Below are 21,522 nucleotides of genomic sequence, written 5' to 3'. Positions count from 1 at the left end.
ATCGATGCTTTAATACATAATTATACCCACTTTAACTGGAAGCGTCAAAAGTAAGTCAATAAAATTAAATAGGTGATGTGTTCTTTGTTTTGTTTAATATCATACAAACATGGGCTGCAAACATTGAGGCTAATGTATTTAAGTCCACTTAAACCGGGAGCGTCACGATATAATCGGATTTGCTAAATTGATGTATCCGCTATTTACACGGCCGCGGCGGCGGGCGGCATTACCGGTCGCGGCCGATACAACATTATCGGACGAACAGCTCATCCCATTAACGTCCACTTCACGCGCGCACACACTTGTGTGCGGGTGTGTGTGTGTGTGTGTGTGTGGTGTGCACCTGTATGGAGACGAGCGAGGCGCAGATGGCGAGCTGGGAGGTGGGCGAGATGAGCGCGGGCTTCTTGGCGGAGCGCTTGCCGGCGTTGAAGATGCGCGCGATGCGGTTGGTCTTCGTCAGCAGCGCCGCGTACACCACCGTGAAGCAGAACCCCGTGCCGAACCTGGAACGTGTGAGTACAAGTATCCGTCAGTGATAGGAACTCACCTTTATATTGTTTTGTATCACTAACTTAACTATCTTGTGTTCGATGAGCCGACTCATCCTGCTGGCTCTCAATATTGGGAAGCAAAACTTAAGTTATACGCAATGTAATAAGTTTCGTAACTATCAGGTAATCTGTGCTTAGACTACAAAACTAATTCGATTCTTCCTCCCGATAATACACTCCCGAAAATACTTTAGTCGGTAAGCCGCCGTCGCCGAGCGGGGCGCAGGGCGCGGGAGGCGCGGTGGGCGGGGCGGGGGCTGGGCGAGGACTAAATGTGAGCATTAAGAAATAAATCCGGGGATTAAGTCGGGATGGAAGGAATTTGCCGGCGGCCGCCTCCGGCTATAAAAACAATGGAATTGTTCCCTTTGACACACATTTCGTTCGCTTATCGCGATTTTTGGGAATCCTCTAATACGTTTTTCGTGAATATCCCCGCTACACTAAAAACCGCTGCAGGATTGAAAATCGCGCTCGGTATTTTGAGTCTGAGCATGCATTACGGACAAGTCACGTGACCAGTGTTGCCAAACCCAGAAAAGCCAACAACAGCAGCTCGTCACTGAATAAACAGTAGAAAGCAGAGGATGATATGAAAATGACACATTTTATACCATATTATGTCGTCGTCGTTCCCTCTTGTATGAAGTTGAAATTATCAAAAGTTTACGTCTTCGCAAAAAATTTTACGCGGAGGTCAAAAATTCTTAAAATTTCTAATTTTTACTGGCAATTTATTTTCCTCCGTAAGAACTTTCATACGATATCAACAAACATTATTATTATTATTGAGGTGTAAGCGGGGGACGGGGGTGTGGTCACCTCTGCACGGCGCACAGCAGGTCGGTGGGGCGCAGCACAAGCGCGAAGGTGACGAGGTGGCACATGAGGATGCCGGCGAGCAGCACGCCCGACAGCTCGCGCCCCGATGCGCGCACCACCGGCGTGCCGGCGTGCCGCACCCACACGCCGCACACGAACGCGGTGAGCAGGATGCCGACGGCGGAGAACGACATGGCGCCGATGGCCCAGGCGGAGTCGGGCCGCAGGTACAGCTCGGGGATGGGCCGGCAGTGCGTGCGCGTCGCGTCCGGCAGCGTGCCGCGCGCGCACACCGTGCACGCCGTCTCCACCTCTGGCGAACGGATCTGCGACACACGGGTACCGTGTCTATTATATCCACAATCGGGCTAAAGGATAACGCAAAGTAGCGGAGTTGGATACACGGATTAAATGTGTTTATTTTATTTGATCAGTTTCTAGCGGGCTTGTTAATCGTATCTTTTCTTCTTCTTTCTTCTTCTTCAGCTCTCACCCTCCACGTACTGCTTGGCCTCGCCGAGCTCGCACTCCGCGCTGCACACCGACTCCGGCGGCCGCCGCGACCCCCACTCGACCTGGATCTATGTCGTCGTGGAGATGTACCTCGTACTGCGTGCAGTTGAAGCAGTGCCAGCAGCAGCTCTCGCCCTCCACGTACTGCTTGGCCTGGCCGAGCTCGCACTCCGCGCTGCACACCGACTCCGGCGGCCGCCGCGACCCCCACTCGACCTGGATCTATGTCGTCGTGGAGATGTACCTCGTACTGCGTGCAGTTGAAGCAGTGCCAGCAGCAGCTCTCGCCCTCCACGTACTGCTTGGCCTGGCCGAGCTCGCACTCCGCGCTGCACACCGACTCCGGCGGCCGCCGCGACCCCCACTCGACCTGGATCTATGTCGTCGTGGAGATGTACCTCGTACTGCGTGCAGTTGAAGCAGTGCCAGCAGCAGCTCTCGCCCTCCACGTACTGCTTGGCCTGGCCGAGCTCGCACTCCGCGCTGCACACCGACTCCGGCGGCCGCCGCGACCCCCACTCGACCTGGATCTATGTCGTCGTGGAGATGTACCTCGTACTGCGTGCAGTTGAAGCAGTGCCAGCAGCAGCTCTCGCCCTCCACGTACTGCTTGGCCTGGCCGAGCTCGCACTCCGCGCTGCACACCGACTCCGGCGGCCGCCGCGACCCCCACTCGACCTGGATCTATGTCGTCGTGGAGATGTACCTCGTACTGCGTGCAGTTGAAGCAGTGCCAGCAGCAGCTCTCGCCCTCCACGTACTGCTTGGCCTGGCCGAGCTCGCACTCCGCGCTGCACACCGACTCCGGCGGCCGCCGCGACCCCCACTCGACCTGGATCTATGTCGTCGTGGAGATGTACCTCGTACTGCGTGCAGTTGAAGCAGTGCCAGCAGCAGCTCTCGCCCTCCACGTACTGCTTGGCCTGGCCGAGCTCGCACTCCGCGCTGCACACCGACTCCGGCGGCCGCCGCGACCCCCACTCGACCTGGATCTATGTCGTCGTGGAGATGTACCTCGTACTGCGTGCAGTTGAAGCAGTGCCAGCAGCAGCTCTCGCCCTCCACGTACTGCTTGGCCTGGCCGAGCTCGCACTCCGCGCTGCACACCGACTCCGGCGGCCGCCGCGACCCCCACTTGAACTGGATCTCTGAAACGATACAATGCAGGAGTGAATTTATTGAAGAAGCTATTTTGGCATTTTATCGCACGTTCATTACCAAATCTAACCAAACTAAACAGGAAACTTCTGGCGCCTTTTAGTGACTCTGTGTCAGACTCAGACGTACAAAATGAAAAATCACTCGTAGCTCCAATATTAAGAGTTATAACTATATTTAGTGTGTTTAGACACTTTACTTAGACACAACATGCCAAAATTCCGTCGCGTTATATTGTATGCGTTTGACATTGCTGACGTAATCATGCCGAATTTCCGCCGCGGAACTTCGGCTTAGTGTGTTTAGACACTATGTGTCGCTTTGCGTTGTGGCTGCAGTCAGTGACAGAAACATAGTCATTTTGTAGTCATTTTTAAATCCCCCACAAAAAAGAGGGGAAGGAAGGCACTGAAGCAAGAATAATTTCATAATTACTGCAAGTTGTTTATTAAAAATTGTCATAAAATAATGCAAAAATGACAATACCTTGTATTAGAAATAAAAAATATTTTCATTACCTTAATATACTTACATTATTTATAATTTTAGAATTCGCAATATGGGAGCCAGGCTAGTATGATAATAATATCTTTTTTAAGGATCTAACAAAACTTATTTTTGTAATAAAACATAGTTACATCCTGTTTCATAATATTTTAATAAATTTTTATACTTAACGTTTTTTTTTTAATCGTCTTTTTTTGTTTGTTTTATGACGGTTTGGTTCTTAACGTGCAATATTTCGACTAGACTTAAACGTTAACCTTCAAAGGGATCTAGCTTTTCAAACTTGTCATCCATATTTCTAAACTAAAGTCGAAGTTATGAAGTTATCGGGTTCGAATTTGTCGGGACAAATTAAACTGGCTCGTATAAATCTCGGCTCGACGCGGCCGCCGGCCCCGACCCCGGGGCCGGCGTAAAAGTTAAAAGTTTCAATTGTATCGGGGCCGAGGATTTTCACCCGTCATCGAGTCCGAACCGGCAATAAAGCAGGCCACTCTCATAAAAACTACGAGGACGGCGGACGCGCCGTTAATGGTTAAATATGGCCCAATCGGCCCCGAGCGCCGGCCGAGTGGACCGTTTGTCCGCGATTGATTTTTAAATGAGCCTCTGTTCGGGGACATTCGTCCCGGTTAAGTTACGAGCTCCGGCCTCCGAAACGATTAAATAAACATGAGCTCTTGAGTCGCCGGCCATTACCCCTAATGGCCCCGAGCTGCAGTCGAGTGGCCCCGGATGCACCGCCGGCCGCGTCGGTCGAGAGGCGACGGGCTCGGAGTTCGGATCCGGCGCCCCCGGCGACCGGCTCGAGTGGCCCGCATTATACGGGTGCCAAACGGACCGGAGTTCGATAGGATGGCGTCACTAAATACGGAGAAGTCGTGGACGAGTATCGTTGCGCAGCAGTTTTCAGTCTAAGTCGCTTAGACGGATGGAACGTACATACTACACATTTCTAAAACATAAATATGGTCATTCAACTGATGCAATCTTTCATGGCACCGTCTAGAGGAGGAGGGTGGACTGACCGTCCATGTCCAGCTGCAGCTCGCCGTCGCGGTACTGGCCGACCTGCACCCAGCGGTACACGCCGCGCGACACCTGCTTGAAGTGCAGGATGTTGTACCGCGCCGGCCCGTCGCCGTTCGCGTCGAACTGGAACTCGTCGCCGCTTAGACCTGCACGTGAACGACAACTATTAGGACGGTTCTTTCTTTGTGAGAGAGCTTCTTCTCGTATTCGCTAGACGCTAGTGGAATTTGTGGATGATGTTATGTTTCTAGGCGTTAATACAAGGAGCAGTAAAGAACTCGACATCCAGCTAAGGAACAAAGTTTCGGCGCTCGAGTCACGGCATGTTTACTTCTATTGGCACTTTACGCATTACTAGGCCCGAGACGGATCGCGTAGCCAACAGACCTGTGAAGTTGACCTTGCGCAGGTACCGCAGCAGCTCGGCGCCGCTGGCCGGTCGCATGGCGTCGCACAGCCCCGGCCGCCCGCCGCACACCGCCGCGTGCATGTCCCTGACACAACACAATATGCATCAGATGACATATCAAAAACATTAATGAAACTTCGTTCCTTCCTATATTCACTCCGATTCCTATAAAATTAATTGTAATATTTTTTTCTTATTAATGTCTGGACATGTTTCTGGGAATCAAAGAGTCAGAAACAGCTGAAATTGAATAGGCAGCTTACGCGGAAAAACCCAACGACGGCCTTGTGTATCAACAGAGATCCACGTAAACGTATCCATGGCAGTAAATGAAGCTTGATTGCGCCCGGAGCAACAATACAACAAATGACGACTCTTAAAATATATCGTCACTCCGCGGAGGTGAAGTCGGAGTTTACGCGTCGCGCTGACGGCTGTTTGCCCACACAATGTATATGTCGCAGTCGGATTGTATAATCCGCCGTATTAAATTACGGCTAACTGTTTTCAAAAACAGGGCCGTTTTTTAATGCAGCGGTTCAACGATAAGCCGAAAAATTAAATACGGCTGAATAAAAAATGTATCGCCAGAACGTATCCGGCGCGGGCCGCCATACGTCAGCCAACACGGCTAGCCAAATCGCCTCTTTGATAATTTTTAGTTCCTATTCTTAACACTCTTGGCGCCTGTGTCATAAAAACAACAATGGCGTAGGATATAGATTAATATAGTGTTTTGTTAAATTGCGAAGTTTTTGTAAATTAATAAATAAATTAACACAAAGAAATAATCTAATTTCGACGAAGAAGGTATCGCAATGACAATCCGGCTTTTTAAATCAGCTAGCCGTAATGTAATACGGCGGATTATACAATCCGACTGCGACATATAAATGCGGCACGTCGCTCCACTCAATAAAAACTTCCGACATCTCACACTCCGCGAGAGCACGCTGCGAGTCGCGGTCGGTGACTTCTTTGCTAATGCCACTTGTTTTTACAATAATGGTCTATAACTTACGAGAGTAATACAATAGACAATATATTATACAATTGCGGGGTGACTGCAACTAAAGACCGGAGGAGCGCAATCCATACTAATATTATAAATGCGAAAGTGTGTCTGTCTGTCTATCCGTCTATCTATCTGTCTGTTACCTCTTCACGCTTAAACCGCTGAACCGATTTTGCTGAAATTTGGCATGGAGATACCTTGAGTCCCAGGAAAGGACATAGGATAGTTTTTATCCCGGAAAAGTGTACAGTTTCGGCGCGATAAATATTTTTTGGCGCAACGGAGATGCGGGCGTCCTCTAGTAATATATAAAGACGCAGTGGATCATCACGTTAACTATGAAAAGCATAGGGTGTCAAAGAAAAAAAATAAGAATACCAATAAGGAAACATGGTTTTTCAAAGGCTCGTAACCGTAAGTCGTTGATATTGGAGACGAGCGCCGTGAGTTTATCGAGTTGGAAACTTGTAACCTCCCCCCCCACCATACATCATGCGCCGCTAAAAGCCTTATGTACTCACTTCGCTGTACGAAATCAGGTTTCAGAACTTTACTTACTTTCAGATAAGTATTTTCAGTACCTATTGGAAATACTCTGCGAATCGTTTCGCTGTCCTTAAATAGCTCGTACATATCTCACGAGTGTTGACATGAAATTTGAAAATGTGTAACTTAATTATACTTTATTAAAGGAAGCCTTGGCCTGTTCACGACCAGAAGCATACAAAAATGTGCCTTTTGTTAGCTGACTTATCACGTCAGAGAAAGGCAAAAAGTGAGTGTGCACTGTACATCACTCTTTCAACGTGTCAGCTGGTGAGCTCATTACAGGCTGCGTGACGCGGCTGACACGCGACGGCGACGCGACGACAGCGGGCCGTGACACGATATAATACGTTATCTGACGCTGACACGTCTCAATATGCCGCCCCTATCGGCCCGGCCTCGGGAGTCGGGCGTCACATTGTGATTTACATGTTACTCCAGTGACATAATATAATTTTAATAAACGAAATGTATTCACTTTTATATCGTTAATCAGTGCTATAATTAAGTGAATAAACATTAATCAACTGCCAGCTATAAAGTGTACAGGGTGTAACAAAACTAAGTAATAATATTCGAGGTGTGTAGCATATTAGTGGTCCATTATAATAATAGAGCTTACTGTAGCATTTGCGTCGATAGAGTTACTTTTAAGTTTGAAATGACGCAAATTTACCTAAACAATAAAAAAATTTGACGCTGCTACTTTTACAGCTAACTCTATAAAAGAGACACACTAAAGCATTATCACTACTTTTGTAAGAGGTAACTTTAAGTCATAATAATATTATCTTTTTCAATACGCAAATCAGTCTGTCGCGCTTAGCTCCTGTTCACAGTACCTAAATTGATTAATCCTCATAATTCACAAAATATGACAGTGTGTTATGTGTAGCAGTAAGTGGTCAGCGGCGCGCATCACCAACTTCAGAGAGACAATCGGCGGTGAACACCCGTCTGATATAATAATATGCTATACATAATATAATAATATGTCGCCGCTGCCGGCTGCTCGCGGGTATGCACCGCCAGATTAGGTACCGTCGGCCTCGGACGCTCCAGATACTGATACTCCAAGATGAATATTAATCTTACTATTCTGTTGCAGCGAAACTCTCCAAGGTCGCGGGAGGTCGCCCCGCGCTCGAGAAAACGACGACCCGAAAAAACTTGTCACAGGTCGCAACCCTTAAAGAGCTAAACGAAACGCGGACAATTACCGCACCCTCGTTACCCGGCCCGGCTTAATTAAAATATCACGTGAAACTGCGGGGCGCGGGGCTAGGGGGGCGGGGCTGGAGGAAGGCTAACCGGCGGGAAACGACCGGCTTTAATCATCATATAGGCCGGTTACGACCCGACCGTACGCCGGAGAAACTGACAACGGCCTCGGAAATCTTGTACGAGTCGTGACAGGGAGGGTTCCGACGTTAATGTATGATTTGTTAGAATATTGTCACCTTTTACAGGGACATCGCTCCCTCGTTAAGGCGACGCCTTGATAATTTTAGAGAGAGAGATTTAAGCTTCCAAAATTTGTACATAGATTGGTTCAAACACACACTTTAATTTGCCCATAGCTTATCCATACTAATATTATAAATGCGAAAGTATCTCTGTCTGTCTGTCTGTCTGTCTTGCTTTCACGCCAAAACTACTGAACCGATTGCAATGAAATTTTGGATACAGTTATTCTAGAGTCTGAGAAAGGACATAGGCTACATTTTGATGTGGGAAAATATCTTATTTCCATGAAAATATCGATGAAAATGAATTCGCATTGCGCGTGGCCAGCGCTCATCCCGGGGGTCCTGGGTTCGAGTCCCGCAGGCGGAACAAAAAGTTTTCAATGTTCCTGGGTCTTGGATGTGTATTAAAATAAAATTTCAAAAATCTTAAACATATTTTATGTATAATATTATAAAAAATCCAGAAATATATCGATGCAATGAACATTTTAGTTCTAATACGATTCAACAGATGGCGTTTTATTTTTTACTTTATTGTAACATAGAACTAATCATACTTATTAGTTAGTATGTTTTTGTTTATAGTTTTTAATACGTTAGAATATTATGTTTAATAATATAATCACTTGGTATAATAATAATCAATCTATCTTATCTTATAGAACTCTTTGAACTTTGAAGAACTTTGCACCACAGAACATCTTAAACTGCGATTTCATGATGCCAGCATTACCGCGCCTCCAGTTTGGCAGCGAGCCGCGCTCGGAGCGGAGATATCGCCTGATATAACGTACATTATCCTCATCTGTGATCTCTGCCAATACTGTACTCGGTTTGCGCTACTACGAGATCGCAATATACGTTATAATACAAACTGTAACAGAATTGTAATATACCTATTAATTGTTAGTTAACCTAAAACATTTTGGTTTACATTCAGTTAAAAAGACATAGTTTAATTTAAAAAATGTAAGGTCGAACATGTTATGAAACATTTTCATACTGCACTCGTACGGTAGATAGTAGAATATACAGCCGGAGTGTCAGTGAAAGCGCCGTGTTGAAGTAATTAGGAAATGCTCTCTCGCAAATGTTCCCCGGCATTTGGCACGCGCTGAGCCAATCCGAGCCGCGACTTATCATAATACTGTAATACCCAACTACAATGAAGATGGTTTGATCCTATACGTAATCCTATTTCGTGTTCCAAATAATTACGTATCATAAGGAATTGCAAAGGATATTCCATGTCCTTGCGTTATAGTCGTCAAAACCCTTCAAGTATAGCTTTAGCTCATAGAATGAAACCAAGGAGATAGTTTATAAATTACGTTGACACTCGGGGACTGCCACGGTAAAGCTGTTGCGTAGCATCTAGTCTATATGCATACGTCTAGCCGCACGGACACAAACACCGTGCCGCAGTCTGTCGAACTGAAACGACGTTAGATGATCGGAGTGTGGATGTTAGGTTTATTTTCGGGTCTGGTACGAGCACGAGCCCTAACGTACCTGATGGCGTAGGCGAAGGCCATGACGGCGTCGGCGACGAACTGCAGCTGCCGCTCGAATTCGGTGTTGTCGGCGGTGAGCCGCTCGGTGCCGGAGCACGCCGGCAGCGCGCCGTTGTACGGCGTGCGCGCGCTGCCCGGGTACCGGCACCCGAACTGCGCCTCCCAGAACTCTGCAAGGGTGGATCGCGTCAGTACTATCAGACAAGTTGATTCCTAGACAGATGGCAGACCAAAATAATTTGGTCGCGTTAAGTCAAACCCATCCGACCGATCACAGCTAACATTGAATGACTGCCTAGGAATCAATTTCCTCGATGGTACATTCAAATATAACGTTCAAATTAGGAATCGTTTGATACTGTAATCATCAATAGCGGAGCAGTAGTTTAAGCTGTGCCGCGAACAAACTTATAAACGCTGTCAATACCAATTTGGATTTGTGGTCATTTGGTAAAAACGAATGCGGCACATTGTAACCTGCTTTCGAAGAGAATATGGTCACAGAAACATAAACATTTTATAGTCCATCCGAGGTCAAACACATAGGAGCTGAAAGTTGATAATTTAGTTTATGGTAGTGTTAATTAGGTTTGGGATTGGGACTGCATTTTGTTGGAAATAAAACCAAAAGTACTTATTATTCACAGCCGACTTCAGAGAAATAAAGTTAAAAGATTCCTCTTAATAACAGAGAAGAGCGCGCTCTCGTACAAACAAGCGCCACATATAATCTGCATCCATTAGCGAAGATAGAGCGTCGTATTATAATGAAGTGGGAAGTCGTCGGCCGAATCTTCGTGTAATTAGCGGCGAGACAATGGCCGAGCTGGACGGTAATGGCCGTTATTATGATAATGCGGGGGACGTGCAGCTCCTACATCACGCGCATATAACGTAAGAGCTTGGAAAGTTTGAGGGCTAGGCAACGATTTCGCTTTTTTCTCTGCTTGCCTTACATTGCGTATCTGTAGGGTTTGCACGATCAGACAACAAAAGTAGTTGCTCATATCGCCAGCTGAGCCTATCACTCGTAGTCGGTATTAGAGCGACGGTAGCTCGAGGTCCTGCGGGCTGTGGTGTGCGGACGGCATCCGGCCGCGAACCCCGGGCCGTCTCGGAACGACGGACGTTGCTAATTTGAAATTCTTAGAAGTCAGCTCAGTGGACAAGTTTGAAGCAAATCAAGTTAATTACAGTACCACCAACGTTTAAGTTTGTTTATACTAGTCATGACAGTGACAGATATTTTAATTGATCGGTTTATGATTAATCGACTCGGTAGAACGAAATTGTCATGAATGCAAACGACTTTCTATGAGGAAATAATCATATTATCAATAAACTAACTTATTACAATTTTATTATCATATTTATTCTGTTAATAACACAAAACATACTATAATTATGTAAGTATATATTAATGATTGAGTGAATGTTGAATGAGTTTTGCGAGTTAATTTGCACTTGGAACATCTTTTGTTTTGTTTTTTTTTTGTTTAATTCATTGATGGGGCAAGGGATCACGGAAGACCAGGGACAGCGGCGTTGTCGCTGTCATAACCTGAGTGGTCACCTATTCCTCATTTTTTTGGCATAGCACTGCCACAAACTGAAAAAACACCCTGTTTAGTTTTAAGATTCTTTTGTTAATGTTTTTATTTTCCTTTATCCTTATAATATGTTTTTTTTTTAGATTTCTACCGTGTTGTTACTTTATGTTTGTTTTAATATTATGGTTGTGTTATGTTTTTAAAAATGGGAATAAAGTTTTATTTATTTATTTATTTATTATTATAGCTATTTATATCATAATAGAAAGGCGCTTGAATTTTTCGCTTCTACTATGAAACACGTACCTACAAACCACGGGTTCCGCTTGTTGTTGTTGACGTTGAGGCTGAGGAAGTACTCCTTGAACCCGACGACGTCGTGCGCCTGCGGCTGGACGCTGATGGTGCCCTCGACGGCGCGCTCGTTGCCGTCGGAGACCAGCGCGCGCGCTGACCAGCCGTCCGACCCCACCCAGCTGAACGCCGCCGTCGCGTCATTGCGCTCCACCGCCCGCATCACGCCCGCCACCTCCTGGTCCGACCCGAATATAATCGCACCTGGAGAACGAATATACATAATTATGGTACTCAAAGAAGAAGAGCAGGTATGTATGATTTAGCTTTAGAATAGGTTAGATAGGTGGTGATCGTGTAACATTTAATGGTGGCAGTATAAACATTTTATTTATTTACTATATACTAGAGATCGCCCAATGGTCGAAATTCGACCTTACTTGCAACGACATTACGAGTAGGACTACTAGCTATATTTTGTAAAAAATATTGACTTCATCATAGTTTTTTTTCAATTCTTGTCTCTGGGACTCAGCTGATCTCAGACTGCCGTCTGAGCATTGTCTAATAGAATCTAAAATTAAATAAAAAAAACAATAATCCAATTTTAAATATTTGTCAACTTGTTGTCAACAGACTTCAACCATAAATAAAAGAGTATAATTCGTATGTATAGGCATTGTCACTCAAAAATCTGTCATTTTTCCTAGTAGTAGTGTCGTAGTGTGTGTAACGTTTTATTTGTTAACCCCCCACAAAAAGAGGGGTGTTATAAGTTTGGCATCGTAGCATCCAAACGGGTGGACCGATTTCGATCTAGTTTTTTTTGTTTGAAAGCTGACTTAATTGAGAGTGTTCTTAGCTATAATTCATCATCATCAGCCTGCTCCGTGCTGAAAAATCGCGGTTCATCTGGTTCGTGAAGGGCCGATTAGCAACTTGCAGTCGTTTGGTGGGCTTGATTGCATTCTAGTTCATAAATGTCACGCATTTATGAATATTTACACATTAATGGAAAGTTGACCTGGTGCTGCAGCATCACCTGGTAATAAAAATAAATAAAATAAATAAAAAATGTTTTATTTCTGAGTAAATTTGAATCAAATTTTTTCAGAATGTCTACCTGATGCCTACCACCGGTTCGGGAACTACCCCGGCGAGAAGAACCGGCGTAAGAAACTCGCACGGGTTCCACTTTTTATCAAAAAAGTGAGAGAAAAATTATTCTTTTAAAATAAAGTTTACAATTTTGTAACTTAATATTATATACAATGTCAACATACATAATTGTAAGTCATAATATAATAATGTAGAAGTAGCCTTGCAAGAAGCCATCCTACTCCCAAGATGTGCCATCTTCTATGAAATCATTGACCTTATAATAAGCTTTGGCACACAAACGCTCTTTGACTACTTTCTTAAATTTATTAATGGAAAGATTTTGAACGTTTTCTGGGATTTTATTGTAAAGGCGTATACATTGACCTTTAAAGATCAATAGGATACCCAGCTCCTCACCAACTAAGAGCAATGGTTTCGTGTTTGGGCTCATTTTTATTGCGACAACTAGTAAGACGTAGATAACCAATAAATTTTTGCATGCTGCTGCTGCATTTGCTGCTACAAATTTAAAAAAACCCCCGCCAAACAACTTTAAAAAGTAATGAAATAATATTATATTTTACTGACTTTAAGTTTAAATAATTCCTAAGTGTAAAGTGATATTTTAGTCCATAATTGTTGTCAAGGTGTGTCGGAGGATCGCTAATGTAGATGTTTGATTTCACATAACATTATAGTTTAAGGGTCAGTTTTCAGCGAACCAAATCGAGACAATGTCACTGGACATGGCGATACAAAATGCAAAAGACACTGTTGGCGGTCCCCCGATACACCGTGACAAAAATTATGGACTAAAATATCACTTTACACTTAGGAATTATTTAAACTTAAAGTCAGTAAAATATAATATTATTTCATTATTTTTTAAAGTTGTTTGGCGGCGGTTTTTTTTTTATTTCTTAATTTAATTTAATTTTTAAAAATATATATGATTATTTTTCCGACCCAAATATCGACCAATAGAATTGCACCATTCGACGTCACGTGGTACAACCTACATGGTATTATACTGATAATTTTTTGAAAATTTTCTCTGGTAGTTGCTATATATAAAAAACAAATTCTAATTCTATTGGCCGACATTTGGGACGGAAAAATAATCCCCCGAATACCACACGAGCTTCAAAATTATCTGGCATTTCCCTCAAGGTTCCCTGCAAACAAATAAAGTCGTCAAGTTTTTCAGGAAAAATCACTCGCGCTTCGCGCTCGTTATTTTTTAACCTGAAAAACTTGACTCCTTCATTTGTTTGCAACGAACCTATCGGGAAATACCCGATAATTTTGAAGCTCTTGTGGTATTATAAGTGATAAAAGCATAATTTTAAAATAATATTAGCTCGATGCACTCCTTCACCATATAAACTATAACTGTGCGAAATTTCATGCACCTACGTTTCCCCATTTTTCGTAAAAAGGGTTACAAAGTTTTTCTCTCACGTATTAATATATAGATGAACAATACTGCCCCGAACACCTGTGATACTGACGCCTGCTTGTATATCAATGTAAAACACATAATATAATAGAATTCCGCAGAATGGTTATCAATTTACTAACGACTAAAATTAACTAGGAAGTAGAAATTTTGCATACGTTTATCTGTATTCTACAACTGTATGTTTTCCATCTCCATCATTTTCTAAATTACTTGAGCTATTTTGCGGCAGCCCTCCATAAATTCTAAATTAGGTTCCTCGTTAAATTAAGCTTATTAGGTAATATAATAAGACATATATTACGTTCAATCAAATTTCTTAGGCACCTGGTCGTCCAGGCTCAGTAGCAAGTCGGTCGTTAACCTAGTTCCGAAGTTTGCCGTACAGTGCAGAGTGGAGAGTCTTAGCTAGCTTAACGGGCGGAAGTGGCCCTCGAAGCGGCCCGATCGAGGTGGAGCGCCCGAGTGGGCTCTCGGAGCGACGGCGCTAAACTCACTGGAAAATTACCTCCCCAGCGTGAACACGATTTATAACGCTTTAACACCTATCCTGTCTAGAATATAACCTACTAGTGCCTAAAAAATTGTTAGAGGTGTAAAGTATCGTTCATTTAAGATGAAATGATTTTACTGTCCGTGAGTTATCAACGAGCCCCGCCGATCCCCGGCTCTACTGGCCGGCCGTCTGGAAGCCGCCGAGTGGAGCGGCGGACGGCGGCGGTATTCCGAAACCCATTTGTTGTGAATACTCAATATCTCAGCTCATTTCACACGGAAATTCTCTGGACCGGTCCTTTCATTTGAAAACGTCCGTTTCACTGCTATTTCCCGAGTAAATAGAGAAATCCGAGGCGGGGAAGCAACCGAAGCGTTAAGCCCCGAGAACATTTTGGTATTATGAAGAAGTAAAATATAATTGCTCACGTATAATAGAGAATATGGTGCATCCCTGTAATGAGTTTTCGCCGCGTCGCATTAGGGCCAGTCGGCGAGGCGGGGTCGGGGCGCGACGCTAACAATATTATACATAATACGCTCGCCCAGAATTAGCCTCGACATGTCTCTCACTCAACACGAGTCACGAGCCACGACACGAGCACCAGGAAATTGCTACTGACGCACTCCGCACACGCACACAGCTCCTCCATTATACGTGATAATTGCTATCAAAGCGAAGTTTCTCGGTATTACAACCATAATATCTCTTAATACCCTTGTATACTTATTATTGAGGATTGCTCCGGCATTATACAAAAAGTCCTCAATCTGTAAATAAATCAAACCACTACGCACTATTATACGTATTTGCCTCCTACTCAAGTAAAGTATCGGACGAGAAGGTCCGGAAATGTCCTAAAACGTAGTAAATCCCGTCCGTCACGCGATACACGGCAATTTGCTTCAATCGAAAAGTAAATATGATTCAGTGAGCGGGCGAGGGGACGCGACGGAGCGAAATGTCCGGCTCTAAAACGACGCCGCATGGCACATACTACCGAGCTCGCTCAAAAAAGGATTACAACTTTTAATGGGCTCCCCGAGTCGGACGAAACTCCGAGAGGCTCACGAGTGAGTCGAGAAATTTCGTTACCCGGAAAAAGAATCGGCCTCGCGTATGGAGCGACGTAATTGAAGTAAAGGGATCCCGTCGTTTGTTTCCTTCGACCTTCACGAAATGCGGAGAAAACTAGGGGGTAAGTAATCGATTTCCCGAAATCTATAGCAGGAGAATAGCATTTAGTGCTGCAAGGGAGGTCAGGTACTTGACGTAACGGACGTCGCTCGCAGACGGCGCTAAATGTGAGTGCAGCGCCGCGCCGTCGCCCGCTACCGCCGCCAGCTGCAAGGGGCTCAACAAGTGGCAAATTACCGCTAATGTTCTCCGCTAATACTTTCTTAACCTCTGCTCCTTGGCACCGCGTCCATTCTCTAAGCCGTTTACGTTCGTTTATGGACGCGAAAACAATAAGTAACGGTGGCCAATGTAAAACTTTCAAGAACCATTCCCTAGAACGAGCAAAGAGATTTTTTGCTTTTAGAACTATTTTAAAATGATCATTGTGTAAAAAATAAGATTCTAATGTACCTAATCGATTGGAAAGGTTGGTAACAGCTCGCGTAAAAATTAGCAGATTTAACTTTACGAGACACGATTAAAGACATGAAAATATCACGCGACCTCCTCAGTGCTAATAAATCACATAAAAACGGATGACGCGCTCGCCCCGGATGGCGGCGGCGCTCGCAGGGCGCGCGATAAGAGGCGGCAATCATCGGTTATTGAGCGAGATTCAATTTGTATAACCACTTTAGCGAAAAATTGTCTCGCGCCGCAGCTGGCTATCGCGGGCGAGAGCGGGGGGCGGGGCGACGCGGGGGCAGGGGGAGCGGCCATGCGAGACGATTTACGCCGGCAATATGTCCCGCGCCACACCGCGGCCTTTATTTACCGAACACCACGCTGCCTCCGGTTTTTTATTTGTCGCTAAACTCGAATTCACTGAAACGTGGACCGTAAAGGCGATCTAGACATAAAGCTGTAGTTGCGGAGCAAACAGAATGTACATAATATATAAATCTACAACTAAGCCGAGCTTTAGTAAATCTAAGTCGAGACCGATCGCAGGATGAAGGATCGAAGTAGCCTTAGAAATAGGGGCCGTGCTATATCTTCGTTCTTTATTTGAATAGAACCAGTGTAAGAACAGCACTCATTGGGTTTGGTTGTTTCATTCCATCCCTATATGTAGAAACACTACACTCGGAGTTAAAAAAATAAGGAATACACGACGCATGCTCTGCATGAATATCCATCTCTCAGAATCATCATTCATAATGTTAATGAGGAAAAAGCGTATGTAAAAACGCTCGCTCGAAACGTTGATATCGCAGAAGAAAACAAAAGAATTGAGATGACCGAGTACAATGGACGTTAACGGCCGACCTCAGCCGCAGTCGGCGCTCGGCGCGGATCCACAAAGGTGCTGATGAGAACGCAATCCAGTTAAAAACCACTCGGACCGGGATTGCACTACACTTCTACATTTCGAAAGTAAGGATACGCCTTTGCGCACAATTTTTCAACGGTATGTTATCAAAAAAATAGCATGGCATGTCTGCCAAAACAATTTTTTAGTTTTCAAATGAGTCTGAAATAGAATGTACAATTATTATATTCATAAAAAGTATTTTATTTTATAGGTAATGTATTATTTTTACCAGATAAAGAATGATCACTGATCTATAACTAGTTTTAATGGCTTTTATTAGGACCCCTTTTGCCGCAGACTTTCAGGCAGACTTCGGACTGCCACACTGTAACGTTTGTGTGGCGGTCCGCCGTAACCACAATTAGCCTCACGATCTTGCATCGCGCTACAGAAATTTCGGAAATCGGCAAGATATGTACGACATCTGAAATGACGTCAGTGGGCTTCGGCCTGACCGAGCATGCAATCTCTCTCGGTCGGAAGATCTTCCTTTGCGGCCGCCACGTACATCGCTAAACTTGTGATTATTAATAATTGTGATTATTTTATAAGTAGTTTTCTATTCAACGCCTCAATGGGGCACAGTGAAAACGTTTTATCATCGACAAGTCCGACCCTCATCCGACTGCACACCACATTTGCCACTGATTTCGTGCTCTGCTACTTTCCACCGCTTTGCGATCATCATATTTTATTTTTACGATTCCCGCACCTTTGTGTCGAACATAATTATAATGCGAGGAACGATTCCTCGGTAAAGCGAAACGCCATTTTTACCAGTGAATTTAGTTCGCCAAATTGACACAAGACCAACCAGTCTCGGTACATTCCGAGAAGAGAAATTATACGGTAAAATGTGTTTTAGTACCGGGGGCTCTATTCTTTTAATATGCCTCGCACACGTCTCTACCGCCGCGCGTATTTCACTATATATTGTAACTCGTGTTACGCTATTTTATCTGGGAATTACAGCTCTGTATTTCGGAGCAAATTAATGGATTTACTCAGTTCGTAGTTTGTGTTTTCGTTAGCAATATCGCGTACATCTCAAATACATCTCGATCATTACGGATCGTGACGGGGCGTTCTACTCATTATATGGATTACTATATAACTAGCTCCGAGTATGTAATAATATGTACCACTTAAGTCTTAGTAGGCTCGGGCGTACTACCTAATGGATTAGTAATTCTCACGCAACTTTAACTTTATTTGACATTACATTACGCCTTGATTTATTATTATGTTATTCCCAGTACAATATTCATCAAAGTCTCTACGAAATGTAGGTTCGAGGGAAGCATATGAATTATTATGGAGTTATATCGTGTTAAAAATTTAAACGAATTTGTAATGTTTTCGGTCACGAAGTCACAAGAAATAGTGGTATTGACTACGGAGCGGTCCGTGAAATGGACGATGAAAGCTATTCCGTCATAAGCTACATCATGCAACCAATTCGCCCTGAAGAATCTGTTTCGAAATTGGATTTTGACTTTCGTCGTTTTGTCTTTGTGTACTATTTTGTTACTATTATGTAGAAATATTTTTTTGCGTCTTCTCCCGCCTAAATTAGTAAGTATTCGATCTCCTTGGTGGAATTTTGAGAAATTAGCAGCTAGACGCTACCCACGTTCTAAGAGTACTAAGCACGTGTGCATAATTTCAAAATTTTTGCTGGAATGGTTTATATGAGTTAATCTATTGGTCGATCGGCTTTCCTTCCGTAGGGTTTATTAGTCGGCCGTAATACCGATAGTCGAGTCGGCGGCCTGCGATACGAAGTCGGTGAAGTTTAATTGAGTTCGGCGCCGGAGCTGTCACTGTAGCGGCCTTCGAACATTCCACACGTTTTTACTCCTCCCCGCAAACAAATCAGTCGGATATTGTACGACTTACGCTGTTAACGTTCATTACTCTACAGCAGATTCGTCACCGACTGCTTCACTGGTACAGCTTTCAGTCTGTTCTCTGTTAGGTTTAGGGGTTAGTGATTTATATTTTTTTTTCCACTACGCTTGCTAATTCATTATTACATGAAAATTACTCCTATTGTTATCATATGAAATATGCTTGTATACGTAACATAAAACTAAAATTAGCCAGCTAAATAAACTGGCTTCGCTTAGCCTTTCCTGTATTGTTATTTCTATACTATATAAAGAAGGTTCCGTATGAGACGTATTTTATGTGAGGGCTGCGGGCGACGGTATCGGCGCGGCGAGCCATGTGTATGGAAAGTTAATTTTACGTGTGAGCGCGCGGAGGGCGGCCGTACATTACCATAGCGGGATTACAGTTTACAACCACGGCTCAGGAGACAGGCAGACTGTACTGACGAATACGTCTCGATACAGATTATTTAGTGTCACGTCGGTCTCGAGCCCTACTGGGTTACTAGACTAAGGAGGACACAGTTAAGGTGTGTCTTAAAAACCCAACTAGGTAAGTTTTTTGTGACTTCTCACTATGATTAATTTTATTGCGTCACATTTGACATTACTTACCACTTTTTGCTACTAGGGGCGCTGCCGATAGTGGTGATAGCATACAAAATGCGTACGGGCAAGCTCGTACACAAAATTGTATCATCAGCATTGACACGATTTAAGTAATTGTTAGCAACAACTTCAGTTCGCATTCGGTCATCAATCATTCCGCGCGTACTCAAATCATTCTATCAGTCAATCAATAAACAATTTTAGTATCAAAAACGAACTTTCTCTCGCTCTCTACCAAATCAATATCAAACTATCATGAAAAGATTGTGCACACCGTACAATAATATTATAGTTTACGTCCCCACGGTGAGCAGCGACAAAAACTAACACTGTTGGTTTTAAACTAACTATAGAAATCGTCGAGTGACGGCTCCAACTATCCCACACTGAGAAACTTACGAAAGATTAACTTTAATTCATTGAAGATTTTGTCAAAAACTGCAAACATATTCTCCTCCACAAAACAATCTCCTCACTAAATAAAAGAGGTACTTACCTCTAGCGCGCGGCTTGGTGAGCAGGCGGTGCACGAGGTCGTCGTAGGCGCGCTCGTCCGCGACGCCGGAGTCCTTCACCAGCTTCTCCTTCACCGCGATGCAGATCCCCGACCGCGCCAGCTGCGCCTCCAGCTCCTCGAACGCCTGCACACACACACACATCGTAAATCTTAGCCACAACGCCAAAATATGGAAACATATTAGTCCTAATTATACGGAAAACATTACAAGTCTTGATCGTAACGCGCGCGCCTGCACACGGAACGTTATCGAGCTACCTAATCGTAATTGGCCAAAGTGTTCGGCGTGTTCGGTCCAACAAATAGTCAGAAAAATTTGCAAGTTGTTCTCTTTTAACGCGAGTCATTAACATAAATCGATTTTTAATAAAACTACTGCATGTTAAACATTAGTAGTGAGGGGGTAGGTACAGAGATCACGATGAACGACGTAGCGTCAGGATACATAGGGTGCTCAATGAAGCAATCGGAGATAATGTAATATTAAAGTTTATTTTAGTCCAGCGATAAAGTCGAGCTGTAATTATATTTAGGAGAGTTTCAGTAATTACTTTATTTGTTACTACAATTCGAGCCGAGCGGCGAATCCTTCCCCCGGATTGAAGGCGGACTTCGGTATATTTCTCGATAACTCGCGCGTCGGGTGCGGCCAATAGTACCGCTAATTAAAATTTGATTCAGCGGATAAAGTGGAGTAGAGAATATTCTATCTATCTATCTATGGACGCTTCACACCACGTCAGTCTGGCCCCGTGCTAAGTATACGGTACGGTAACGGAAATATATTTAATACTTTTATACTATACATATATTTAAGATTTCCATTATATCATACACATATTGTGTATGATATAATGAATATCGAGAGTAGCCGCTAATTAAAAAGTTACGTCGAAGTTCCCCGAGTAATAAGTAATTCATCCGACGAAGCTCATGAAAAATCTTATAAGACTTCGGGTGGCGAGTCATCTAACTTCGGGAGTCGGGATATAACTCGATTGTTACACTTAAAGGAGCTCATATGGCTCTGACTGGTGTTTCCGCTTCGATGTCGGGGCGGGGGCGGGCTGGGGTAATGAGCCCACTGTAGCCCCGCATGTGTACGGGAGCGCCGCGTGGGTACGGGAGCCCCGCGTATGTACGGGAGCCCCGCGTGGGTACGATACCCCGCGTGGGTACGGGAGCCCCGCGTGGGTACGATACCCCGCATGTGTACGGGAGCGCCGCGTGGGTACGGGAGCCCCGCGTATGTACGGGAGCCCCGCGTGGGTACGATACCCCGCGTGGGTACGGGAGCCCCGCGTGGGTACGATACCCCGCATGTGTACGGGAGCGCCGCGTGGGTACGGGAGCCCCGCGTATGTACGGGAGCCCCGCGTGGGTACGATACCCCGCGTGGGTACGGGAGCCCCGCGTGGGTACGATACCCCGCATGTGTACGGGAGCGCCGCGTGGGTACGGGAGCCCCGCGTATGTACGGGAGCCCCGCGTGGGTACGATACCCCGCGTGGGTACGGGAGCCCCGCGTATGTACGGGAGCCCCGCGTGGGTACGATACCCCGCGTGGG

General features: G+C 44.7%; 1 protein-coding gene across 1 annotated transcript in view; it reads right to left on the bottom strand.

The window, feature by feature from the left end:
* The window catches only part of LOC121733369 (metabotropic glutamate receptor 2-like), a 196,469-nt gene that overhangs the window by 6,467 nt on the left and 168,480 nt on the right, over positions 1 to 21,522 (bottom strand). Inside the window, exons 6-13 of the mRNA XM_042123593.1 lie at positions 19,934 to 20,078; positions 11,399 to 11,650; positions 9,541 to 9,712; positions 4,977 to 5,083; positions 4,586 to 4,735; positions 2,907 to 3,040; positions 1,380 to 1,705; positions 347 to 509 (exon numbers count right to left, since the gene is read on the bottom strand). Of these exons, the coding sequence (XP_041979527.1) occupies positions 347 to 509; positions 1,380 to 1,705; positions 2,907 to 3,040; positions 4,586 to 4,735; positions 4,977 to 5,083; positions 9,541 to 9,712; positions 11,399 to 11,650; positions 19,934 to 20,078 (1,449 nt within the window). The remainder of the gene's footprint in view (positions 1 to 346; positions 510 to 1,379; positions 1,706 to 2,906; positions 3,041 to 4,585; positions 4,736 to 4,976; positions 5,084 to 9,540; positions 9,713 to 11,398; positions 11,651 to 19,933; positions 20,079 to 21,522) is intronic.

Source organism: Aricia agestis, chromosome 13, assembly GCF_905147365.1.
Source record: "Aricia agestis chromosome 13, ilAriAges1.1, whole genome shotgun sequence".
Lineage (NCBI taxonomy): Eukaryota > Metazoa > Arthropoda > Insecta > Lepidoptera > Lycaenidae > Aricia > Aricia agestis.
This window is presented reverse-complemented; position numbering and strand designations above follow the sequence as displayed.